The 27,722-nt window shown below is 39.2% G+C and overlaps 2 protein-coding genes across 6 annotated transcripts in view; both read right to left on the bottom strand.

Moving 5' to 3' along the window:
- The window catches only part of LOC117988976 (cell adhesion molecule Dscam2-like), a 64,445-nt gene extending 55,860 nt beyond the window's left edge, over nt 1-8,585 (bottom strand). For all 5 annotated transcript variants that reach the window (XR_011237897.1, XM_034976275.2, XM_069505193.1 and 2 more), the window contains exons 1-2: nt 8,442-8,585; nt 6,901-7,021 (exon numbers count right to left, since the gene is read on the bottom strand). Coding sequence is in view for 4 of the 5 variants with exons in the window: in XM_034976275.2 (XP_034832166.2) it covers nt 6,901-7,019 (119 nt within the window). In the remaining variant the exon portion in view is untranslated. The remainder of the gene's footprint in view (nt 1-6,900; nt 7,022-8,441) is intronic.
- Nucleotides 8,586-9,483: 898 nt separating this feature from the next.
- Nucleotides 9,484-27,722, bottom strand: part of LOC138403626 (cell adhesion molecule Dscam1-like) — a 117,483-nt gene continuing 99,244 nt past the window's right edge. Inside the window, exons 5-6 of the mRNA XM_069504880.1 lie at nt 11,078-11,236; nt 9,484-9,653 (exon numbers count right to left, since the gene is read on the bottom strand). Coding sequence (XP_069360981.1) covers nt 9,484-9,653; nt 11,078-11,236 — 329 coding nt within the window. The remainder of the gene's footprint in view (nt 9,654-11,077; nt 11,237-27,722) is intronic.

The raw sequence follows: 27,722 nt of genomic DNA, 5'->3' as shown, positions 1-27,722 counted from the left end.
TTTCCCTACTCGAATCCCACTTCTGAACATATCTCCCATACATTATTATATCATTTTCTGTCTCTTTCTAGGAGAACAATTATGTCAATGAGTCAGTCAGTCAGTGGTAATTGAGCTATATATAGTATAATACTACGTTAGTCCCCGCGTGACATAGAGATGACATTTCTTTGTTTACATATTTAATGACGTCACATCATGGCTGACAGCGTTTTCTGCATTTCAAATAAAAATAAAAACTGTATTTTTTAAAATTGGATTTATATATCCATCCTGCGTTTTTAATAATTGTTATTGATATATTTCGTTCTCTTAAGCAAAATTCTATAACAAATAATCACTTATTGGACGAAATTAGATATGAGTCAAGTAGCCTATTTAAACATAGCACATCGATATAAATGACAAGATATGCCCAAGCGAACAAAATTTTTCACGGTTTTGGAACCAAATAAATCAGCGCCACCTCTTAGATACTAATGAAGCACCCGTTTGAAATCCAGACGTCACTGAGGTTGCATTGGTGCTAAAGCACCACTTAATCGATGCCATTTTGTTTGTTCAATAGCCATTAGCCATGTCCATACGAAGTAATATATAAGTCAGTGACATAGCATAATCGAGTAGGTAAACCTTTTACGGCGACCGCTGACCCACTCGAGCAGTTTTAATGAAATTACTTCAATAACTAACTGACTACGAAGCTTATTCACCAACCATTTAGCGCACTTGAAACTCGATATTTTCCGATATTTCCCACTTCAAGAGACCCGCGTACGTGTACGAGGTAATGGCAAAGATTTTATCGAATCAGATAAATTATTTTTCCAATATACTTACTTAAATACAACCCTCGTAGCTTTAGTTTTAAGTTTACTTAATTAATTATCAACATAAAATCTTACAAATTCAACAACTGATCATCAAAAAATGTACAATGGTAATCAATTTTGACTTTGTAAAAGAAACAGGAACTATATTTTGTGGGCGAAAAGTTAACGATAAAATTTCACTATCCTGCAAAAAATATTTTAAAAATTCCATAAAATCTCGCAAAAGTTTTTTTGATAAACTGCTTTTATTTTACAGATGAGAAAGTTAATAGAAAGTGTGAGACAAAGGATAAATTTAGTTTTTGCACCTACAAAGTAACTTAAATATGCGCTGGAAGAAAGGGGAGACTTAATATTTGGGAGACGGCATCAAGGCAACCGAGATGAAGGGAAAAGACAACTCAAGGCCTCAAGGAAATAAAAATAAGTATATTGTATTCTCTGTTTTTATTATTATAGACAGGTGTGCTTTAGGACGAATTTTCCCAAAATCCTGTAGTGATTTTCAAAGCTCATAAATGGATTTTGTTGTAAGTACGGAAATTAATCGTGCGTGCAAATTGTAGTGAATTTCACTTCTTTTTTTTTATTTTTTTATTCAGATACAAGTTAGCCCTTGACTGCAATCACACCTGGTGGTAAGTGATGATGCAGTCTAAGATGATAGCGGGCTAACCTGGAAGGGGTATGGCAGTTTTTATTAAACCCATACCTCTTTGGTTTCTACACGGCATCGTACCGGAACGCTAAATCGCTTGGCGGCACAGCTTTGCCGGTAGGGTGGTAACTAGCCACGGCCGAAGCCTCCCACCAGAAAATTCTTATTATAGACTAGCGTTTGGCTGCAATCAGACCTGGTGGCAAGTGATGATGAAGCCTAAGATGGAGCGCGCTTGCCTAGAAGAGGCCTATTCACTCTTGACTTGAATATTATTATTGGAGGGGAAAACTGATGCTGGGAAGGTGTTCCAAATCTTAGCGGTTCGAATCAGAAATGAAGAGGCAAAATCGCTTCGTACGTATCCGTGGAATTTAAATTTATTTTTTGGCAGGTACTTAAATCGAATTTTTTAATATTGTAAATTACGACTTGTCATAACAATTTCCTAAATATTTAAGCTGTTGAAAACCATTAAAAACGTCCCTATACATTAATCATGGACGCCTCTAGGGGCTGGATAACCGTCACCCGCCGATATTGAGAACTTCTAATTGACAAATGATACTCTGCAACTTAGAAGCTCTCCTCTTCATTATTCTAATTCATCTTTGTCATCATGATCCTCCGGAACGTAGCACCTTTTTTGCATAATATTATTTTTCTAGACATATTTTTTTTTATAAATGGGTCGTTATATTAAGGGTCTAATGACATTTAGTTTTTAGGGTTCCGTACCCGATGAGTGCCAACGGGACCCTATTACTCAGCCTCCGCTGTCCGTTAGTCCGACTGTCTGTCTGTCAGCGGGCTGTATCTCGTGAACCGTAACAGAATGTGTATAAGATACTATTGCCGCTATAACAACATATTGGGGCCGATTCTCTAGTACACAATCTCTAAACTAAACGAAATTAACAGGTCTAAATCTAGTACTTTCCTTTTCCGCAAGCAACATTATGAAAGGGATAGCAATAGATTTAGACGTGATATTTTAGTTTAGTTTAGAGATTGTGTACAAAGGAATTAGCCACATTATTATAATAAAAATTCCAAAATTAGTTAGTGTTTCTTTCGTATCTTGATATTTTCACGGTATAAAGGTTGTATGAGCCGAGAAGCTACTTGTTTACTTCTAGAATAAACAAAGGGAAACTAAAGCATAGGAGTTTTTGCGTAAAAAAGTGGAGTAAGTAAAAAACTAAACTACACGGGAGCACAGCTGATGTAGTCGGTCATTTGTACCGCTCGTGTTGCGGGTGTTTTTGCCACTGCGTGTAGTTTGTTATGTGGAATACTAATTTGTATTACTTTAGAAACACAAACACCTCGAGACCCCAACGTCTATCGGTTGTACGAACTATGTGCCCTGCCCATTGCCACTTCAGCTTCGCAACCCGTTGAGCTTCATCAGTTACTCTAGTTCTCGTACGGATCTCCTCATTTCTGATTTGATCACGTAGAGAAACTCCGCACATAGCTCTCTCCATCGCCCGCTGAGTGACTCTGAGCTTTCTTATAAGGCCCATAGTTAGCGACTATGTCTCAAATAAATAGCTAGGACTAATGTTGTATTTATATTTAGTTGCTGTGCTCGTTAGCGGAGTACAACAAAAACTGACGCGACGTCACACTTCCCTCATTTGTCTCGTCGTGGACGCGTTTTTGCGACGACGCAATTCCGCCGCCCGTCGGTAAAACATGTCCACTGTCATTCATTTTAACGACAAACCTGTTTTTGCTGGCACTTTTTTATAGGCTCAAACTACAACGTGATAGAAATTGACTCAGGCGCGCATCCAGCCCTCAAAAAATGTTGTGGGCACTTAAATAAAAATTAAAATTCTTTGAAACATACAAAGCCGCGTTTTTAAATAAGTACACTTTACAATTTCTCGAAAAGATGCATATTATAAAAACAGACTAATATGTCAGTTCAATAAATATGAACACTTGTATTAGGTATATACACCTAACAAAATTTTAATTTAGGTAATGGTCAAGTATGAAAAGTCAAGCGGCTAAAAGTCTTGGCGGCCATTTTGATTACCTACCTTACCTGCCCATAAACTTTGATGCCTTTACTTTCCTGAAGCAAAGCACGGGCTAGTGAAGAATTTCCGCCCTAAAACCGGACATGCGCGCCGGATATATAAATTATACACCGGAAATATCCGGAAGGCTGTATAAATTATACACACGAAAATATCCGGATGGGAGCTATTGCCGGATTTTAGTAACGAAGATAGCCGAGCGTCGCTGATTTATGGGAGCAATTTATCAAAGTGCTTTGGCGAATACTTCATAGAGAGAATGTAGAAATATATGTGTATCCTAAAAGTTACTTTTTGTGGTGTACCATTATTGTTGTAAAAGCGTTGATAGCTTAGTGTTTTTTTTTGTTAAAGAATATTAGCCATGTTAAATTACTAATATTCCCCTTTTCTCTCCATCTAGCGTCAAGCTTGTGCTAGGATTAGGTACGACAAAAGTGCAACGGGCGGGGTTTGAACCATCGACCTTTCGGTTTTCAGTCCACTCCTTTACCCGTTGAGCTATTGAAGCTCTCTAACATAAAATTAAAATCTCATTAAAACGTTAGCTTTCTTTTCGGGAGGTCGAGGGTTCGGTTCCGGGCACCTCTAACTTTTCGTTGTTACATATATGCGTTTTAAGCAATCACCATTGGAAATCTGCATGCCTGAGAGTTCTCCATAATGTTCTCTAAGGTATATGAAGTCTGTCAGTTCGCATTAAGTAGTCAAGAGCAAGCTTTTTTTTCTATTTGGAAGCTTAGAGCGGGGGCACACGATGCGTTGCGGCGGCGGTGCGGTGTCCCTGCGTCGGCACATAGAAATATCTGTGGCATGTGACACGATGCGCTCCGGCGCCGCACCGGACTTGCAACTACCGAGACGAGGCGGGGAAGGGTGAATGCGAGATGCGTTGCGACCAGCGACGTCGGAGCGGCACCGTTCAGTACCCGTAGTACAAGATTTTACGTCTCATTAAACGAAACCAAATTCGAGAGTCGAAATACTTCCGCGTTACAGTAAAATGGACCTAAACCGCCTTGAATTGAAGTCAAATATTCAATGCCACTGATTTTAATTTCGCAATGTTTCCGCTTGGAGCGCTGGCTGTAGAAGTGTAGACAAACTTGAGCTTTAAAACAAGGCATTTAAAATCCAGTTTACTGTAACGCGGAAGTATTTCGACTCTCGAATTTGGTTTGGTTTGGTGAGACGTAAAATCTTGTACTACGGGTACTGTTGTTAATAGACTGTCCTACGCTGCTATACGGCGCCGCTGCGACATAACTACGTTGCGGCGCCGCCGCACCGCTCGTGTGCCCGCTGATACGGTGAAACAGCGGTGCGGTGCCGCAACGCGTCGTGTGCCCCCAGTCTTTAGTCACTTTTGGAGGGGACAGGGGTACTATTAGTCATGATTGACATGGCTAATATTAAAAAAAAATTATGAGACATTTTTTCGGTTTTCATAAGAGTCTTTTTTCATACTAAAAAAATGGTGGTGGTGGTACTGGTATGACATATTGATAAGGAACGAAAGGTCTCCATAAATCAGAGGATAGCGGCTATCTTCGTAACAACAATCCGGTCATAACTCCTGGCCGGGTATATTCGCGTGTATAATTTATACATTTATACAGTAGCCATTAATATCCGTCCGTGGCGTATATTTTTCACCCGCCGTGTTGTCAGCTACTCTAAAATACTAAGCTGAAACAGATACTGTTTTGTTTATGTCTAGTGTCATTTTTAGGGTTTCGTGCCTCAAAAGGAAAACGGAACCCTTATAGGATCACTTTGTTGTCTGTCTGTCTGTCCTAGAATCATGAAATTTGGTGGGAAGGTAGGTCTTATAGCAGACGTGAGGGGAAAATCTGAAAACCATGAAAATGTGGTTACATCGCAAAAAAAAATTAAATTGTGGTCATGAACAAATATTGCTATTTTCAACTTTCAAAGTAAGATTACTATACCAAGTGAGGTATCATATAAAAAGGCTTTACTTGTACATCCCAAAACAGATTTTTATTTATTTTTAGGCATAAACGTTTTTGATTTATCGTGCAAAAGGTCGATAAAATACGATTGTAGTACGGAACCCTCAATGCGCGAGTCTGACTAGCACTTGGCCGGTTTTTTTATTTAAAAAAAAAAATCTTTATTTCAGACCGTGGTCCATATGGTAAGTTTTTAAGTGTCTGTTTACACACTTAATTTACTTATCACATTTGGTTATTTACTATCCTTCATTGCCTTACGTTTAGCCGTCGCCTTGGTCCCGTTCTTGTCACGTGATAATTATCCTTTTTTCCACGCACATGCAAACTGTGGAACCAACTCCCTTCGGCGGTGTTCCCATTAGAGTTTTGACTCCAACATGGGGTTATTCAAGGGGCGGCGGACCAACAAATTTCCTGAAAGAGCGGCAATGCATTGGTGGTTCCTCTGGTACCTACTGCAAGTGTTCATAGGCGGCGGTACCATCTGCTCGTTTGCTCGCCATTTTTATTTAAAAAAAATCGTTAACCTTACTTGGAAACTATTAAACCTGAATTGTTAATATGCTACGGAGGTCAAACGGCAATTGCTCTCTGTAAAAAATACCCTCTCGAACATGGCTTAACGTTCCCTGTCCCAGAGGAAATCTGGAAACTGCCTCGCACGTCAAACCGACCGGTCTCTAATCTACGAATGGTAAAACACACTAAAAAACTGGATACGTCTATTAGTATTGTAGATAGGTAACAAGTTACGTGTTGGGTAAACACAATTGCACGTTCCGTGAAAATATTCGATGTAGAAGTTGTGTCGTGAATCACACGTTGCTTATAAACGAAATAAGATCTTCATTTTGCAGCCTGGACCTTGCTAGTCTTGGCAGTCGCTTGCTGTATTTTGGAGACCTTCACAATCTTCTGTTCCTCGATGAGGAAAGCTTTGACAATGCGCTGTTTAACACACTTGTGGCAGAAGACACCTCCGTACACACGTTTCACTGTCTTTTTTTAGTAGCAGAGTCTGAAACGTTCAGCGGGCCTGGCAGGCTGGATGCCTATGAGTTTACTTTTGCACTGGCCATATCTCGGGATCTTGACATATCTTCTCTGGTTTGACTTGGTGTTGTACGATAGCCGTCGCTTAGATGTAAGACGCTGTACAATTTTTACAGCTTTTTGACAAGACAAAAAAAAAGATTAAGGGTTACGTTTTGTGAACGACATGCTCTTTAAATACGACATCATAAATCGGATTTGCTAAGAATATGCTTGCACTGGGATTGATGCGGCAATGTCAACCTGCACTTAAACTTAAATTTTGCAGTTATTTAGCGTTTCAAATGCAGAAAGTCTTGAAGGTGTCGTGTGGTGGCACTCACATGATGGTTGGCGGCGGGTTGGCGTGCGCGAGGCATGGTAGCACGGCGTCACCACCACGCCGCGCGCTTGCCTCCCACACTCCGCCCCACAGAGCTCGCGGTGCTGTTGACGTACTCATTGCTGTAGAGACAGAAAACCTTAGTCAATATATATGGACTAGAACAGAATGACGGCAAACGGTTGGATTAGGAAAGAAAACCATGTATCGTGGGGTGCTCTCAAAAACCCTGTGTCCAATTTCCAGAGAACCAATTTAATCAGTACCCATATTATAAAATGTAAGTTTGTTTGTTGGTTTGTTGGTTTATTGGGTTGTTGGTTTTTTGGTTTGTCCTTCAATCAAGTCGCAACGGAGCAACGGATCGACGTGATTTTATGCACGGGTATAATCAAAGACCATGATAATATTGACCTAGGTTACTTTTTAATCCGGGAAATCAAAGAGTTCACACGGGGTTTTTAAAAACCCAAAGCGGGCACCAACTAGTTTAATTTTAATTTAAACAACTTTATTGTTAACAAAATTACAGTGAGTAAGAATACATACTAAAGTGATCTCTTCCAGGCAACCCAGACTACCAAACCACCAAAACCAACTACCAAAAGAAAGTAACGCAAGGTGGTAGGATGAGAAACGTATCTATGTGGTGGTATTCTCAAAAAATTCTTTCAATGTACTCAGAAATGAAAGAAAAGTAAACTAAACAAAAACCGGTAGTTTCCATCTTGGAATATTTTTTAAAGGGTTCAGAGTTCAGAGTCCAGTGGGAGGATTCGGCAGCGGCTAATATTTGATCTGGCAACTTCTGAATTTTCGATTTATTTCCGGCATTTTCTTGAAAAGGAAGCAAGAATTTGAAGTTCCTAAATTTTCCTATGTAATTTTATTTGTTGAAACTTAATCTTATTTAAACTGATCCCTTCACGAAAGTTGTTAAAATTTAGTTCGTGTAATTAACGTCAATAAAGTTTCATCTCAGTAAACAGGAGATTCAACAAGAGTAATTTGAAGAGCGTCGAATTACTCCAGCGAGTTATCAGAGGATCAATTACATTAAATATTATCTTAAGTATCATTAGCGCGCAGTCAAAGGGCTTGCTAATGTAAAATTAGAATTTATTCAACTAGAGAGCGACGGTAATCAGAATCTCTGATGGGATTGGTAATTGTACGCTAAGATGTTAATATTTAGATCAAACTCAAATTAGCTTATTAAAATTTAAGATACAAATCCTACAAATCATAACAGCCCTATCATGGAAGTTAATAAAGATGGAGATTTTAATAAAACATTAGTAAAGTAAAACATCTTGTAAACTACGACGGTATGAAATTCCCTTATGATAATTACCGTGTAAAATGAAATTACAGGCTTTTGTTTTAACAACATGACAGACCAAAAAACATAAACCAAGTTTTATTTCACTGAAGAAATAAGAAATCAACAATGGAGAAAGAAGAAATCAACAATGAACAAAGAAGAAATTAACAATGAAGAAAGAAGAAATTAAGCGGAGAGCTAGTACACAATATACTTACGAGCGACGTCGATGCTGACAGGAGAACTCCTGCGCCGCTCCCCGGTGAGCGAGTCCAGTACAGAGCAGGAGTACTGGGCGCGCGAGTCGTCTATCCGGACGGAGCGCACGATCAGCTTCCAGCCTTCGTCCACCAGGAGAGTAGGGCCAGCGGAGAGCTAGTACACAATACACTTACGAGCGACGTCGATGCTGACAGGAGAACTCCTGCGCCGCTCCCCGGTGAGCGAGTCCAGTACAGAGCAGGAGTACTGGGCGCGCGAGTCGTCTATCCGGACGGAGCGCACGATCAGCTTCCAGCCTTCGTCCACCAGGAGAGTGGGGCCAGCGGAGAGCTAGTAGACTATATACTTACGAGCGACATCGATGCTGACAGGAGAACTCCTGCGCCGCTCCCCGGTGAGCGAGTCCAGTACACAGCAGGAGTACTGGGCGCGCGAGTCGTCTATCCGGACGGAGCGCACGATCAGCTTCCAGCCTTCGTCCACCAGGAGAGTGGGGCCAGCGGAGAGCTAGTAGACTATATACTTACGAGCGACATCGATGCTGACAGGAGAACTCCTGCGCCGCTCCCCGGTGAGCGAGTCCAGTACAGAGCAGGAGTACTGGGCGCGCGAGTCGTCTATCCGGACGGAGCGCACGATCAGCTTCCAGCCTTCGTCCACCAGGAGAGTAGGGCCAGCGGAGAGCTAGTAGACTATATACTTACGAGCGACATCGATGCTGACAGGAGAACTCCTGCGCCGCTCCCCGGTGAGCGAGTCCAGTACAGAGCAGGAGTACTGGGCGCGCGAGTCGTCTATCCGGACGGAGCGCACGATCAGCTTCCAGCCTTCGTCCACCAGGAGAGTAGGGCCAGCGGAGAGCTAGTAGACTATATACTTACGAGCGACATCGATGCTGACAGGAGAACTCCTGCGCCGCTCCCCGGTGAGCGAGTCCAGTACAGAGCAGGAGTACTGGGCGCGCGAGTCGTCTATCCGGACGGAGCGCACGATCAGCTTCCAGCCTTCGTCCACCAGGAGAGTGGGGCCAGCGGAGAGCTAGTAGACTATATACTTACGAGCGACATCGATGCTGACAGGAGAACTCCTGCGCCGCTCCCCGGTGAGCGAGTCCAGTACAGAGCAGGAGTACTGGGCGCGCGAGTCGTCTATCCGGACGGAGCGCACGATCAGCTTCCAGCCTTCGTCCACCAGAAGAGTGGGGCCAGCTGGGGTAACAGAAATTGATTCATTACAAAAGGTAGAATATAAAAAAAACATTTGTTTTATATAAATACAGAACTTAAGAATATTTTACGATTTTCAAGAGTAGGTACATATCAGCCTATGCAGAATGGGTTGGTTGGATATGTTGTCCAAAGTTACAGAATACGTCATCATCATCATGATCAACCCATCGCCAGCTCACTACCGAGCATGGGTCTCGTCCCAGAATGAAAAAGGGTTTGGTCACGTCAACTAAGCCGCTGGCCAAGTGCGGATTGGACTTGACTTCACACACCTCTGAGAACATTACGGAGAACTATCAGGTATGCAATTAGACCAACTCACAGAAATATTAACCTTATTAGCTGATGCCTGCGACTTCGTCCGCGATTTTCCGGGATAAAAAGTAACCTATGTGTTAATCCAGGGTATAATCTATCTCCATTCCAAATTTCATCCAAATCCGTTCAACTGTTTTTGCGTGATTGAGTAACAAACATCTAAACATCCAAACAAAAAAAAATGGTACATATTTTTTTCAAAAGTTGGCAGCATTATCGGACTCTACCGTACAAAAAGTCAATAACACCAACTGTTACATAACAGAAGGAAATTTCATTGCAGCCAATACGGACAGCGTTTGTACCAAAACGCCCAATTAACTTCCGCCACAAACGAAATTAAGCTTTGAAGATTTTTATTTAAAATTAAATTAACCGATTCCGGCAGGAATTTGTTTGAATTAAAAAGAAAAACGTAATCAAATAAAGGTAATTTGAAGCGGAAGTCAGATAGACGGCCTGCGTATAAATTGGAAGCTTGCCAAAAGGTAATGTAAAAGGAAAATAAGGCCTATAGATAAAACATTTTTTTTAGGGTTCCGTACCTCAAAAGGAAAAATGGAACCCTTAAAGGATCACTTTGTTGTGTCTGTCTGTCTGTCGGTCTGTCAAGAAACCTACAGGGTACTTCCCGTTGACCTAGAATCATGAAATTTGGCAGGTAGGTAGGTCTTATAGCTGACATTCGGGGAAAAATCTGAAAACCGTGAATTTGTGGTTATATTACACAAAAAATATTAAACTGTGGTCATGAATTAATGATTAGTATTTTCAATTTTCGAAGTAAGATAACTATATCAAGTGGGGTATCATATGAAAGGTCATCACTTGTACATTCTTTTTTTTTTTTTTTTTGGATATTTCAAAGCTATCTGCATTCAGTCATTGGATGGACTTTTATCAGATTTTTATGAGTGCATTCAAGTACATTCTAAAACAGATTTTTACTTATTTTTATGCATCATAGTTTTTGAATTATCGTGCAAAATGTCGAAAACATACGACTGTTGTACGGAACCCTCGTTGCGCGTGCCTGACTCGCAATTGGCCGGTTTTATTTGAAATCAAAGTAAGGTTCAACTTACAGAAATGATCCCCCGCTGACAGAACTGCGTCATCTCTGTACCAGGCAGCGACTGATGAGTGGTCTCTGACCGCGGTGGGGGTCGCACACGTCAGCAGCGCCGGACCTCCCACCTCTGCCGGCGTTGACGTCACGTGCACCTGCCACTCTTGCCAGACCACTGTTGACAAAAAAAAATTTAAAGCAGGCTTATTGCCTCTGTAGTAATATTTTGTCATTTTAAAAAGTATAGCTACTGTGTCTGTCCAGTACCCGTAGTACAAGATTTTACGTCTCACCAAACCAAACCAAATTCGAGAGTCGAGATCCAGTTTACCGCGTCACAGTAAACTGGATCTTAAATGCCTTGTTTTAAAGCTCAAGTTTGTCTACACTTCTACAGCCAGCGCTCCAAGCGGAAACATTGCGAAATTAAAATCAGTGGCATTGAATATTTGACTTCAATTCAAGGCTGTTTAGGTCCATTTTACTGTAACGCGGAAGTATTTCGACTCTCGAATTTCGTTTGGTTTGGTGAGACGTAAAATCTTGTACTACGGGTACTGACCTTTAAAATAGATATAATATGTAGTGTAGTGTAGCTACATAGTGTATAGTGATATACACTATGTACGCTACATACAAATTTGAGGAAAGCTCTGTTGAACTAAACCCCCACAAAGACCACATTTCGCGTTAAATCCGCCCTCGTGTGCTTATTCGGGATTATTTAAATACTATCTACAGAAAATAATGTACCTACATCGACCTTTACAAGGAGATAGCGGTTTTGTAGAGCATTGTCTCTGTCGTCGTTGTCAGTCGTAAGAAAGTTACAAACAGACGAACACATTTTTGCAGTCATATTGTTTTACTAGCTTATACTCGCGACTTCGTCCGCGTGGACTATACAAATTTCAAACCCCTATTTCACCCCCTTAGGGGTTTAATTTTCAAAATTCCTTTCTTATTGGATGCCTACGTCATAATAGCTATATGCATGCCAAATTTCAGCCCAATCCGTCCAGTAGTTTGAGCTGTGCGTTGATAGATCAGTCAGTCAGTCAGTCAGTCACCTTTTCCTTTTATATATTTAGATTATTTTGCCGGCGACTAATAAAGTAAACTGGGAGGCTTAAAGTTTAAAAGTTTAAGGGTGTCTGGCATGGAGTTGCCACGATTCTAAGTGTCTGGCAATGTATGAAGCAATCTCTAATACTATTCCGGAGAAAATATAAAAAACATTAGACTTTATCCTTTGACATAATTTTTTTACACTAATTAAATTAATTTTGTTACCTGTTATCTCCCAAAGCCACCATGATTCAAACTTCATAGTCGCTGATCGTTCCCCTCCCCGTGTTGGGGACAATACGCAGAGAAACTTTCAGCTTTTATAAAATAACGAAAGTCTGACGCAGGCTCTTTAGTCCATTAGTATGGATGAATATTACTACGCATGGATTATAATACATTCAGTAGAACTCATAATATTATATTATGTACTAAACACGAATACTGGATACAATAATACATTAGATTCACAGAAGGACGCTTGTTTACATTGCGATGAGATATTAATTAGCGACTGGATACTACAGAATATTGTGTTTATTTACACCAGCAATGATGATAAAATCTATAACAGTTTAGTGATTAAATTCTATTTTGACACTAGCTTATGCCCGTGACTTCGTCCGCGTGGACTACACAAATTTCAAACCCGTATTTTACCCCCTTAGAGGCTTAGAGATAGAATTTTCTAAAATCTTTTCTTAGCAGTCGTGCTACGTCATAATAGCTGTCTGCATGCTAAATTTCAGCCCAATCCGTCCAGTAGTTTGAGCTGTGTGTTAATAGATCAGTCAGTCAGTCAGTCACCTTTTCCTTGTATATATCTAGATAAACTTAACATATTGTCTATATATATAACATGAAAGTCTCGAATGAAGTTAGTAACACAAAATAGTTAAATAACCAAACATCAAAATCGGTTAAACCGTTGAGCCGTGAAAAGCTAGCAGACAGACAGACAGACAGACACACTTTCGCATTTATAATATTAGCATGAAGTATGATGACATAAATAAAATTTGATTTTGCGGTGGCAAAATAATCCGCCCAGCGTTTACCAATGGACGTTAAATTAGCATACCATCAAGCGGTAGGCTGTAAAAGTTGATTGTCGACCGACGAGCCGCCTACAGGCTGATGCTTATCTATCGGAAATGTATAACATCCACTCAGATGTTATCTCGTCATGCCGCTACCTAGATTATGTCGGCTTTGGAGTCTAGTTTCAACTTCGCTAGGCATTGTTTGGTCGAATTAAGCAAAAATTTCATAGTAATCATATAAAAAGTATAAGATAATGGGCGTATGGCAGGGAGTTGCCACGTTACTGAGTGTCTAGCAATGCATGACATGATTTGTTGGTTTGTCCTTCAATCACGTCGCAACGGTGCAACGTGTTGACGTGATTTTTTGCATGGGTATAGATAAAGACCTGGAGAGTGACATAGGCTACTTTTTATCCCAAAGAGTTCCCACGTGATTTTTTAAAAACCTAATTCCACGCGGACGAAGTCACGGGCATTAGCTAGTGATGAAATAAAAAGAATTTGATAAAAATATGTAAGTGATTTTACATGAATTAGGTACGTAGAGTTTGCGTGTTGGAAACATATTCTTGAATGAAGAAATTTTCAACAATCCCCGAATGAAGAAAACAAAACAATTACAGATCGGAAATACCAAATCGGTGTACCTAGTTCTTTTACCGTGAACTCAATTACTACAACTTAAAACACTTTGCATTTTTAGGGTTCCGTGCCTCAAAAGGAAAAAAAGGAACCTTTATAGGATCACTTTGTTGTCTGTCTGTTGTGTCTGTCAATTCGGGGTCCTGCAATCAAATTCTGTAGGGTACTTCCCGTTGACCTAGAACCAGAATCATGTTTCACATGTAACTATGTCTTGTAGCACAAGTTAAGGAAAAAATCTGAAAACCGTGAATTTGTGATTACATCACAAAATATTTTTTTTTTGTTCTAGATCAAATAATTAGTTAACTTAATCAATACATTATCAAGATGGCACTCTCCGTCACTAACTTACAAATTTTTATTATACCTAGGTAGGTAGGTACTAGTTTGAAATTTCCTGCACGATAGTACCTACGGAATCCTTCTCGTGCGAGTCGAGCTCGCACTTGAACACATAATTTGTTTACTAAAACAATGCTAAAACACATCAAGATGTCTCGGTGCGTCATTAACTTGCAAATTTTTACTATGTATATTGGTTTGAGATTTCTCGTGCAATTTTACGGAACCCTTCGTGCGCAGGTCCGACTCACACTTGACCGAACCGGTTTGAATTATTTTTTCCTTATCTAGAAAATTCAGTGGAAAGAATATTACCGGTAACAAAGAAAGAAAAAACAATTATTTTTCAAGATAGCGAGTCGAGTGGTGTTCAAAGAGAGAAGTTGAATAATTTGGAAAATAAAAGACTAGTTAGTTGGCGCCCTAGTTTTGGAGAAACACTTTGATTACGAAATAATTGTTATGAGGAACTGAATGGAAAATAATCCATACTAATATTACAAATGCTTCAGTGTGTCTGTCTGTCTGCTAGATTTTCACGTGTAATGGGAAACAAAACAAAGATCTCCCATCACTCCGCCTCGTTACGGATCATGATCAACCCATTACCCAACCTACAGACTTGTAATACATTATCTCTGCTACAGAGCACGGGTCTCTTCTCAGTATGAGAAGGGTTTGGACTATGGCGTCGGCCACGCTGGCCAATGCGGATTGGCACATTTCACACATCTTTTGTTTTTTTGTTTAAAAAAAAAAAAGAATATTAGCCATGTTAAATGACTAATATTCCCCTTTCCTCTCCAACTAAGCGTAAAGCTTGTGCTAGGAGCAGGTACGACAATAGTGCAACGGGTGGGGTTTGAACCGTCGACTTTTTTTTTTTTTTTTTGTGATGCAGGTTTCCTCACCAATTATCACCACTATATCATCATCTTATTAATGCAAACGGACTATCAAAAAGCGTAATTTTTATACCTACTTTGAATAAACGTTTTGACTTTTGATATTTTCCTTCACCATTAAAACAAGGGATATTTGACTGCTTACCTAAAACATAACTCCGCAAAGTTAGAGGTGCGTGTTCGGGATTGAACCTCCAACCTCCCAAAAAGGAGAGCTGACCTCTTAACCAGTATGCTATGACCGCTCGCCATACGCCCCATTATTTTGTGCAACTTAATTATGTTCCTGTAACTGTAATAACACCTCTAACTTTTCGGAGTTATGTGCGTTTTAAGTAAGATTTTACGATGAAGGTAAACATCGTTAGGAAATACATGCCTGAGAGTTCTCCATAATGTTCTCAAACGAGTGTGAAGTCTGCCAAGCACTTGGCCGGCGTGGTAGACTATGGCCAAAACCCTTCTCACTCAGAGGAGGCCCGTGTTCTGTAGATACTGAGCCGGCGATTGGTTGATCATGTTAATCATAATCATAATCATTATATTGGTGATGAATTATTAGGTCCGAGCAACTAAAATATGTCCAACTTCGAGCGACTTACTTATGTCCAGCAGTGGACATCTATCGATTGTGACGACGATATTAACACTAGGTAATCTTGTAAGCTCAGAGACTGACAAACAAAAAGAATTTTCATCAGCACGAAATCTGAGGTGAAGTCATAATTGAATTTGTTCAGAAGTTTCGTAAATTCCAGAAGTTTCTGAACTACACCGTCTCGTTTAGCGCTTTTAGTATGAACGACGTTTTGCGACTGAAATAGTACCTACCTAACTAATAGTGAGTTATTATTTCAGATTTATTTCTGTCCTAAAGTTTAAACGCTAAAATATTCTGCCCTTTTCATACAGTACGCTTAGTTATAAGATTTTAAGTCTCACCAACGTTGCTAGAATTCGAGAGTTGAAACACATTAACGTCAAAGTAAAATGGACCTAAAGAGCCTTGAATTGAAGTCAAAAATTCAATTCCACTGATTTTAATTTCGCAATGTTTCCGCTTGGAGCGCTGGCTGTAGATGTCTAGACAAACTTGACCTTAAAAACAAGGCAGTTAAGATCCAGTTAACTATAACGCGGAAGTTATTCGACACTCGAATACTATCAACGTTGGCGAGACATAAACTGCGAGTACTGAACGACATTTTGCAACTGAAATAGTACCTCTACCTAAAATATTTCAGCTTATTACTTTGAGATTTAAAATATCTGTCCTTCTCATACAGGCTTTCGCAGAATCACGCACGGTGAAAAAAGTTTCAGTGTTTTACAGGATATATTTCGGAGTGTGTGCTCAGGAACTTTTCGATCTTGTCCCCATTTCCTCTTGTGAATACTCTGCCACGATCTGTATTCCCTACCAATTACAACCTGCGTATCTTTAAAACAAGAGTGAATAGGCATCTTCTAGGTAAACGGGTCCCATCTTAGGCCTCATCATCACTTTTCATCAGGTGTGATTGTGGTCAAGCGTTTGCCTATAATAATTAAAAAAAAGTAAAATACAAACAAACATTACAAAAGTAAAGATACGAGTAGGTACTAGGTATAGAGTAGTTACATTACACACGCAACTTGGAGTCCCAAAGTTTGTTTGACGTTTAATTTTCCTTGGCATCTAATTGCTCGTACCATTTTAATTGCCACGCCCGATACGCAATTGTTTGTCATTTCGTCAATTACTGTACCTAATTGGGCAATGAAATATATTTAAGGTACAAATATTGTATTTTTCGCTTTGAGAATTTGCTTTGAGGATGCGATCTATCGAGCTAAACTTTGATTTGCTCTTCATCACAATTATAATTGAATTAATGCAAACAAAGAAACATTTTTTTTATCACAATTTATCATCACCATCTCTACTCATCCCCGGCTCATTACTGAGGGCGTGTCTGCTCTCAGCATCAAAAGGATTTAGGCCATAATTCATCACGCTTGCCAAGTATGGATTGGTAGACTTCCACACAAGACACAAAGTATTCTTAGAAATTGAAGAACCTTACCAAAGATAGAGAATTCCAATCTATCGGTAGGAATTAAAAACTCTATTTTGCACAAGCAAAATTACAATCCGTGAAATAAATTACTAAGTTATTATGCAGCAAGCAACGCCCCTAATAAACTATATTCACTTCATATATTATTTAGATGACATAAATTGTAGCAAGCCACGTTCTGAAATAAGTACTTAGAGCTACCACTATAAATTACTTTAATGTGACGCAATGATAATGCAATTTTTAACCGACTTCCAAAAAAGGAGGTGGTTCTCAATTCGGCCCGTTTTTTTTCGTTTTTTTTTAAATGTATGTACATCGATTTTTTTCAGGTTTCGGGACCAATTTGCAAAATATTTTTTTTTAATCAGCAGAAGATGACGGTCTCAAGTGGAAACACGCCAGTTAATATTGAATGCACAATACAATTTGGCGGGTTTATCTACTTCCACCGGTCACTAACAGACGACAAATTTTTATTCCAGAAAATCAATGAGTTCCTCCCATTTTTAAGCCACCTCGTCAATCTACGAGAATAACAGATTAGAACAAGTTTGAAACAACATAAGTTAAATAATATACTATGTGCCTATCCAAAACACATTTACTGTTAAATAAATTAACGTACTCAATATAATAATAACATGGTTTTAGTTAACTAAAACAAATTTATATTTCCGCTTGGGTAAATGCTTGTTTATATAGCGGACATGTAAATTGTAGTTCAAAGAGCAACTTATCTCAAAGGGAATCCTTAAAGCGCACTTCATCTCGCGGGAATCCAATTTTTCGAGCTCTTAAGAGGAGTTTATTGGTAGTGCGCTCCTAACAAACGTACAGTACGCGGCAGGAAATAATTAAAATAAAAAATACAACAAAATATTCTATTCTATTCTAATCGATTCGATTCGATTCGATTCGATTCGATTCGACTCTACTCTACTCCACTCTACTCCACTCCACTCCACTCCACTATACTCCACTATACTCCACTCCACTCTACTCCACTCCACTCCACTCCACTCTACTCTACTCCACTCTACTCCACTCCACTCCACTCCACTCCACTCCACTCCATTCCATTCCCTTCCATTCCATTTCATTCCATTCCATTCTATTCTATTCTATTCGTCAAAAAATAACTCTAACATTACCTATGACAGTACTATTTATATATTCTGTGCCTATGAGGACTTACAGTGCCTATTAACGAATAACATTGGTAAATATGAAAGCAAAAACCAATAAAGCATTTCTTTGCCGACATAATGATGCCTATATCGCGTACCGTGTAACGAGCCTCTCTCTACCGACAATGTTCTCAGATAACTTCATAACAAGGTATTAGCTCATTGAAATATATCAGGGCTTGTTACTCAGTAAATACGAGTTACTCCAATATCATTTGAAAGCTTTTTCGCCCTCATAGGCACAGTCGTGTGAGCGCTGTCTTATAAGTGTGGGGTTCGATTTCCAGAAGCGTCAATTTGGAAATAACTTCTAAATTCGGCTTCGAGCGTGTGTGACAAGTTTTAAGATTTTTAAGGACCCCGTGAGAACTCTTTGATTTTTTGGGATACAAAGTAGCCCATCAAAAACGGTTAAACAGATGGGCCGTAAAAAGTAAGAAGACAAACAGACAAACTTTCACATCTTTACATATATAAAATTCAAAGTCCTGACTGACTGACTGACATATATATCAACGCACAGCCTAAACCGCTGGTCCTAGAAACATGAAATTTGGAGGGTGTGTTCTTTGTAAAGAGTAGGTATCCACTAAGAAAGGATTTTTTGAAATTCCACCCCTAAGTGGGTTAAATGGGGGATAGAAGTTTGTATGAAAGTCCGTCATTTTTCCAAGTTATTTGCATGAAAATTGGTATTTGGGTTTTCGGCAGCAAATGAAGAAATACCTATGTATTTCAGGATTTTCGGAAATTCAACCCCCACCTCGATTTTCTAAATTCCACCCGAGCGAAGCCGGGGCGGGTCAGCTAGTTAATCATAATATTACTTCGTATGGATTTTATATTCAGAACCTTTTATCTACCGCCAAGGACATTAAACAAATAATATTATACCACACTATATCACAACAAAGGAACCATATTTCATGTACTAATAACGAACCTTGTAAGAACTGTCCGCCCCGACAACAATTATTATGAATGAAAAATTATTCCACAATACTCCATTTGCTGAAAATAGCTATAAAAATACCAACAGTACTAGATTGAGTCTTAGACTACATCATCATCATCATGATCGACCCATCGTCGGCTCACTACAGAGCACGGGTCTTCTCTCAGAGTGAGAAGGGTTTTGGCCGTAGTCCATAAACCTGGATGCCTGAGAGTTGTCTCTAATGTTCTCAAAGGTGTGTGAAGTCTGCCAATTCACACTAAGTCAACGTGGCAGACTGTGGCGTAAACCTATAGCGGACATTTTGAAAGGAGACCCGTTCTCCGTAGTGGGCCGGTGATGGGTTGGACAGACGACATAAAACGAGTGACAGGGAGCCGCTGGATTCAGGCAGCGTAAGACCGTGGCGTGTGGAAGTCCTTACAATAGACCTATGTCCAGCTGTGGACGTATCATCATGATCAACCCATCGCCGGCTCACTACAGAGCACGGGTCTCCTCTCAGAGTGAGAAGGGTTTGGCCATAGTCTACCACGCTGGCCATGTGGGGATTGGTAGACTCCACACACCTTTGAGAACATTATGGAGAACTCTCAGGCAAAATCTAAAATGATTTTTTATAATTTTATTTGTTCTTTATTACTTTTGGACTGGCCAGGAACTTTATTTTAGTAAACTTTTATAAAAAAGCTCTTTACATAGTCAAATAGCCTAGTGGTTAGGACGTCGGCCTTCTAATCGTAGGTCGGGGGTTCGATCCCGGGCACGCACCTCTAACTTTTCGGAGTTATGTGCGTTTTAATTAATTAAATATCACTTGCTTTAACGGTGAAGGAAAACATCGTGAGGAAACCTGCATGCCTGTGAGTTGCCTCCATAATGTTCTCAAAGGTGTGTGAAGTCTACCAATCCGCACATGGCCAGCGTGGTAGATTATGGCCAAAACCCTTCTCACTCTGAGGGGAGACCCGTGCTCTGTAGTGAGCCGGCGATGGGTTTTTTTTTTTTAAAGAATATTAGCTATGTTAAATGACTAATATTCCCCTTTCCTCTCCAACTAAGCGTGAAGCTTGTGCTAGGAGTAGGTACGACAATAGTGCAACGGGCGGGGTTTGAACCGTCGACCTTTCGGTTTCAGTCCACTCCTTTACCAGTTGAGCTATTGAGGCTCTAGAGGTTGATCATGGTGTACTTCTTGCGTTTTTGTTTTCTGCATTAACCAAACCACTAGTCAATACAAGAAATTACTATCAATAGTAATGATGGAAACCACATGGATTTACATGATATCATCTCGTTACAGACCTCGACCACTGCTATTAGGTACCTACGCAAAATCAAAATGGTGGACAATCGGCCGATAGAATATCAATTATGCTCGCACGGATTAATACAATGTAATTACGTTGAGCTACTAATTTTCGTTAATTACAATTGTAATTTGTACCTTGGAAGTTGGATCAAACGTTTGACGACTTTTGGCAGTTTAATTACTAACTGGGTATAAAACGAACTGACATAAAAATTTTACGAGACAATTTCGTCGAGTAATTTAATGTCGATTATGGTAATTAAGGTTAGATAAGGCCGTGATAGTCTAGTCGTTAACACGTCATATTCAGGAGGACGGGGCGGGGGTTTAATCATGTACCTACCTCTTAACTTTTGTTATGAGTTACGGACAAACGGACAGAGAGTCAGCCAACAAAGTGATCCTATAAAGGGTTCCTAAAAAATTTTTTTACAAAAAAAATAAAAACCGACTTCGTTACACAAACACTAAAAATTGAAAAATAATTTAATTTATTACCGAATATATTATGTATACAAGAGTTAATATAGTTCCATAATAATACTTTTTGGTGCCGGTGCCAATTAGCTTTAGCTGCGCGAATCGTCTAGACTTCATATTTTTATGGGACTCCACAATGGCACCTCATTGGTCATCATCATCATAGTTTTTGAATTATCGTGCAAAATGTCGTAAAAATACGACTGTAGTACGGAAGACTTTTTTTTCCTTTTGAGGTACGGAACCCAAAGAAGCGTAATATGTGTTTTCTAATTGCAAGCACCCAGCAACGCGGTACGTGTAATGCAGTTGTCCGCCTGAATTATTGGCGGGACGGACTAATGGACGCTCTGTCCCGCGGCTTCGTCTGATTTATGTGCCGCGGCCACTTCAGCTTCCCTGAAAGATTTATTTCAACCCACTGGTTTGTGGTTATGTTAGTGTACCCTTAAATAGCTAGTTTTTACCTACAGCTAAAATACAATGTGTTTGTTTAAAACACACACTTTTGCAAATATAATAATTCTAGGACTTATGGGACTATTCCTCATCTACTTTTGTTTATTTACGCCCTTAAGGGCGCAAATGAAAGCGCATTATTAAAATGAAACTAGGTAGTAAAGGACGCTTTCATTTTTTTATTTTAAATTGTAAGGGTGTACAAGACAATTTGTAAACGTGATGTCCTTTACGTCCAAAATTTTGAGGTGTCATATTAACCATCTAAGGTCGTATAAGACAATTGATAATTTATTTGTATGTTACGCCCAAAGGTTTTTTTTATACTTTGCTTTACTACCAAAAGGAGTAGACTCTGGTAACCAAGTGTTACTTACACTCATATTTTCACGGTAAACTTTGTTTAACGTGCCAAATTATGTGGGTCGTAAAGGCATTTTTTTTACGAATTTCGTGAAACGGAATATACAGATCGATAGAGAATTAAAAACTGAGTAAAGCAGTGTCAAAAAGTCATTTTCGACCAAATGTCCTTTACGACCTTTGAGCCCAGAGGTATCGATATGTGCATTGTGCAGTGATAGATATGGGTAGTGATAATATGGGAGGTGATGTAAAAGTGTGCCTTTGTTGGTTTGTCCTTCAATCACGCAACAGACCAACAGATTGGTGTGATTTTCATCTGTTTTTACCTATTCATTTTTTCATATTAGCTGTAAGTTTTCCTGTTAAATAAAATAAAATAAAATAAAATAAAAATAAAATATTTTTTTTTGCATGGGTATACTTTTATTCCGGAAAATCAATGAGATCCCAGGGCCTATGTCACTTATCAGGTCTTTAATTATAGGTACCCATGTAAAAACTCACGCCAATCTGTTGGTCTGTTGCGTAGTGATTGAAGGACAAATCAACAAACACACACACTTTCACATCACTACCAACCCAACATATTATTTTGTATAGAGATAGAATTCAATTAATATTACCTGCGTCATCGTAATAATTAAATGTTTCCAATCAAAACTAACCAAATACATAAATAATAATAATAATTATTGAATCTTCATAACTTTAGTAAATAAACCATTTATAAAGGGAATTGAAATAAACCAAATATAACAGAACTGGTGCGTGCCCGGGATCGAGTTCCGGATTTTACCCACCCCCTCCCCCTCCCTCTCCCCCTCCCTCTCCCCCTCCCTAGGCTATCGCTATTGCCCGTTGGCAGTCGGGCTATTATTTTGACAGTTTTACTTAGATTATTCTATCACTGTAATCTGTCAATATATTATTTAATAGGTTGTTAAGTATTTGTCAAAAATTGTACGGTCTTTTTAATTGTAAGCTTTTATTTAACTTGCAATGTATGTACGTATGTCCCCATGTTTGTTCGGGTTGTCCCCATGTTTGTACGTATGTCCCCATGTTTGTTCGGGTTGTCCCCATGTTTGTACGTATGTCCCCATGTTTGTTCGGGTTGTCCCCATGTTTGTACATATGTCCCCATGTTTGTTCGGGTTGTCCCCATGTTTGTACGTATGTCCCCATGTTTGTTCGGGTTGTCCCCATGTTTGTACGTATGTCCCCATGTTTGTTCGGGTTGTCCCCATGTTTGTACGTATGTCCCCATGTTTGTTCGGGTTGTCCCCATGTTTGTACGTATGTCCCCATGTTTGTTCGGGTTGTCCCCATGTTTGTACGTATGTCCCCATGTTTGTTCGGGTTGTCCCCATGTTTGTACGTATGTCCCCAAGTTTGTTCGGGTTGTCCCCATGTTTGTACGTATGTCCCCATGTTTGTTCGGGTGGAATCTTGCAACTCAATTTTGAAGCAGATATCTTCAACCGATTGAGCTGTAATTTTGTATGTACACGTTTAGTTTGGATGAAATGCATGGCTATGTGACGTCATTTCAAATCCAACATAGCGGAACACCCAGGATGGCGGACTAGTTACCTATTTTTACTGCACTCCTGAAATCTGGGTACCTATCAAACGAAAAGGCTTGCTGAGAATAACACGAAATAAATTAAAAGTAAAAAACTTTTTTAAAAACAAGCTTTTATTTTAATTCGCTAAAAAGAATAAAATAAAATTTTCCTTTAAAATTTTTACTTTATAAAAACTTGTTGCGAGATTTACCTGCGTAGATAAACAAGTATCTAAATTAAAAAACCTGATGATTGATTTTCTTTGATGACTTTTTAATTTTCAAACTAAATAAATACGAGTAGTATTAGTATTTTTACTTTGAATTTATTGTTTGACAATTAATATCGTCGCTAAGTAACTTATCAAAAGATTAAATTATGGATGAATTGAATTTTATCAGTTTCAGTCTGTTTCAGTGTTTTTTCATTGTTTCACAGAAATTGGACAGTATTATATCGATTCAATAGTATATTATACAACACACATGCTAGCATAGCTGATGAAACATTTGATTGAATGGACGCGCTTGATAGCGCCCGCGCCGGCTCGATAGCCATACATTACCCACGCTCTACGGTGCGGATAATATCTAGATATATTCAGCCGAGTGCAGCAGTATCGGTGCGGATAATATCTAGACATATTCAGCCGAGTGCAGCAGTATCGGTGCGGATAATATCTAGACATATTCAGCCGAGTGCAGCAGTATCGTGCGGTTGTGGTCCACGTGTAGCGCCGATACACCATGGCCGACCACCATTGGCAGAGTTAAGTAATCATTTATTTTACCCGCAACTTCGCTTCTGCGGGTATTTAAAAAAACCCGTAAAATGCGAGTCAGACTTGTGCACCGAGAGTTCCGCACTCTGGCATTTTTTCGACATTATACACTAAATCTAATAAATCCAACTATCTTCTTCTCTTCTAAATATAAGTAGGTATAAAAGGATTGAGTGATCTATCAACGCCCAGCTCAAACTACTGGACGGATCAGGCAAAAATTTTGCATGCAGATAGCTATTATGACGTAGACATCCGCTAAGAAAGGATTTTTGAAAATTCAACCCCTAAGAGGGTGAAATAGGGGTTTGAAATTTGTGTAGTCCATGCGGACGAAGTCGAAAGCATAAGCTAGTCTAGATATATTCAGCCGAGTGCAGCAGTATCGTGCGGTTGTGGTCCACGTGTAGCGCCGATACACCATGGCCGACCACCATTGGCAGAGTTAAGTAATCATTTATTTTACCCGCAACTTCGCTTCTGCGGGTATTTAAAAAAAACCCGTAAAATGCGAGTCAGACTTGCGCACCGAGAGTTCCGTACTCGGGTATTTTTTTTCGACATTTTTCAAGATAAATCCAAAACTATTATGCATAAAAATAAATAATAATCTGTTTAGAATGTACAGGTAAAGCGCTTTCATTTGATACCCCACTAGGATTTGTTAACCTTATTCTGAAAATTGAAAATCCTAATTATTTGTTCACAATGAACCACATTTAATTTTTTTTATGATGTAACCACAAATTCACAGTTTTCGGATTTATTGCTTTACTTGTACTATAGGATCTACCTACCTGCCAAATTTCATGATTCTAGGTCAACGGGAAGTACCCTATAGGTTTTCTTGACAGGCATGACAGACGACGAAGTGATCCTATAAGGGTTCCTTTTTCATTTTGAGGTACAGAACCCTAAAAATCCGGCTTTATATTATTATCCTTCCAGGTTAGTCTGCTTCCATCTTAGACTGCATCTTCACTTGCCACTAGGTCTGATTGCAGCCAAGCGCTAGTCTATCTATTTAAAAAAAAAATACGATCGCTGATGATAAAAGCTAAGTTAAATTTTGAGTCATTTACTTCAGAGAAATTGGCTGACCTAATTTTTTTCCTTTAGATAGATTATAACTTGTAATTAATTTCTACTTTTTGTTCTAATTTGATTCTTGTGTTTATGAAATAAAGTTTATTTCAGCTTAAGTAACACGATATTGGGCCGAAAGGTAAATTTCGCACAAAAGACAAAATTAGTCAAATTACCGAGCTGTATTAGACTAAATTTAATAGAAAAACTTTTTGTCTGAAAGAATAATGGATTTTGTAATTAGATATAATATTAATATTTTGTTAAGGACGACCTCCTGTAGCGTAGTGGTGGAAATACTTAGAAAGCAAGGGGTTCATTCCTGTGCGCGCACAATAAACCATCTATAGGTAGTCATTGACTCTGCGGCGACATTGTGGAGCGAAAGGGCGTCGCTCTGTGACACACGTTGACGTTTGGTTTTTGTCGGAAGATTTAATATTAATGTAAAGCATAGTAAATGCATTCAATTTTGTAAGTAACCCTAAATTAAAGCTAGTATAATGTGATTCAAGTCTTTAAGTTAAATAACACAACTCCAATCCCGGCGTGATGCGCCAACAATTCCTACCCTACTATCTTCTATATATATAAAATTCAAAGTCCTGACGGACTGACTGACATAGATATCAACGCACAGCCTAAACCCCTGGTCCTAAAGACATGAAATTTGGAGGGTATATTCTTGGTAAAGAGTAGGTATCCACTAAGAAAGGATTTTGCGAAATTCCACCCCTAAGTGGGTTAAATGGGGGATGGTAGTTTGTATGAAAGTCGGTCATTTTTCAAGTTATTTGCATGAAAATTGGTATTTGGATTTTCGGTCAAAAATGATGAAGTACGTGTTTTAGGATTTTTGGAAAATTTGCCCATAAGGGTGGTAAAATAGGGAATGAAAGTTTGTATGGGAAAGACTTGAAATTTGGAAAGAGAAAATCCCCCCCCCCCCCCCCCAAAAGAGTGAAATGGGGGTTGGAAGGTTATATGTGTTATTCGGTGCTGGTGCAGGGTGCGCGTCCTGATGTTATAATGTTTGTTTCTGAAAAAAAAAATGCCATTTGTTTCCTGTAGGCCACGCGGGCGAAGCCGCGGGCAGAAGCTAGTGTAGTACTATAGAATCGAACGATTCCAAGACATGATCGTTAACTATGGGCCTCAGTAGTCTGCTCTGAGTCATTCAGCGGGCAATGGGGAGAGCTATGCTTGGAGTTGCTCTACGTGATCAAATCAGGAATGAGGAGATCCGTAGATGAACCAGAGTAAACGACATATAACTCAACGTGTTGCGAAGCTGAAGTAGCAATTGGGTATTTGACTATATCAAAAATAAATTATTTCTCAGTGATTATCCGTCGCCATTTTGATTGAGTAGTTTTTTCCCTTTATTTAGAAGCTTAGTCACTGATTGAGTAGTTACAATAGCAATTATTGTGCCCTAATCAATATTGCAGTTAGGTTTCTATAAAAGGTAAAACTCTCGATAAACCTCTGCGCGTTGTGACTAATATTTAATTTCACTTCTGGTATGTTTTAAATAGTAGCAAGGTATTTCTAGTTCCTTCACAATCCAGTAAAGAGAGTTCAAGAGTTAATAAATTGTTGGTTATGATGGAAAGCTAAATATTGAATATTCAGCATGGTTTGAAATGGCTGAGGACGCGGCGCACCCGACTGCATAGTCAATAGAGAGATTCTCAGAAATAAGTCCGCTTATTGCAGTGCCCACTCATCTTCCGTTTATTTGCCTGCAAATAATAATTTAAGTGCCGAGCAGCAGTTAATAAAGCCGCCTTTGCGTGTTCAGTTCATCTATTTAAATACTTTGGTTTTTGACCGGTTCTTTGAGATACGTTTTAAAAAATTATTTTTTCTTCGTATTTGGTCTAAGAATAATTAATTGACGTGAAATTATTTCATTATTTGTTTATAACTTTCAAAAGGTTGAACGCAAAAGAGAGTTGTAGATTATCTATTTAGGTATATTTTCAGTTTTAAGAGCTAGCGTACACCACGGAAAATTTCTGTACGTTTTTTTCTGCAAAATCTGGCAACTATAGAACTACATAGAAGTGCGCGCACTGCGGAATTAATTCCGCAAGGGATTTTGATACATTTAAATTCAAATTTACGGATTTTAAAACGCACCGAGGCAACAAAACAAAATCCGAATGTCAAATAACTGTATATCTAATAATGATAAACCCATTTCGAGACATAAAAGGTCGCCGTTCGTGGCGTTCATTCAAAATATCTAATGAAAAATGTCTTTCAGCCTTAAATGATGGCGGCTAGGGGTTGGTGGGAGGTAGGGGCGAGGGGCGAGGGGCGAGAGGCAGGAGGGTAATGTCAGTTCATCACTCAAGTCTCATCTTGCCTGAGGTCTGAATAATGAGCATTC

Source organism: Maniola hyperantus, chromosome 2 (assembly GCF_902806685.2).
Source record: "Maniola hyperantus chromosome 2, iAphHyp1.2, whole genome shotgun sequence".
Classification (NCBI taxonomy): Eukaryota; Metazoa; Arthropoda; class Insecta; order Lepidoptera; family Nymphalidae; genus Maniola; species Maniola hyperantus.
The sequence above is the reverse complement of the archived record's forward strand: the minus strand, read 5'-3'. Positions and strand labels throughout refer to the sequence as shown.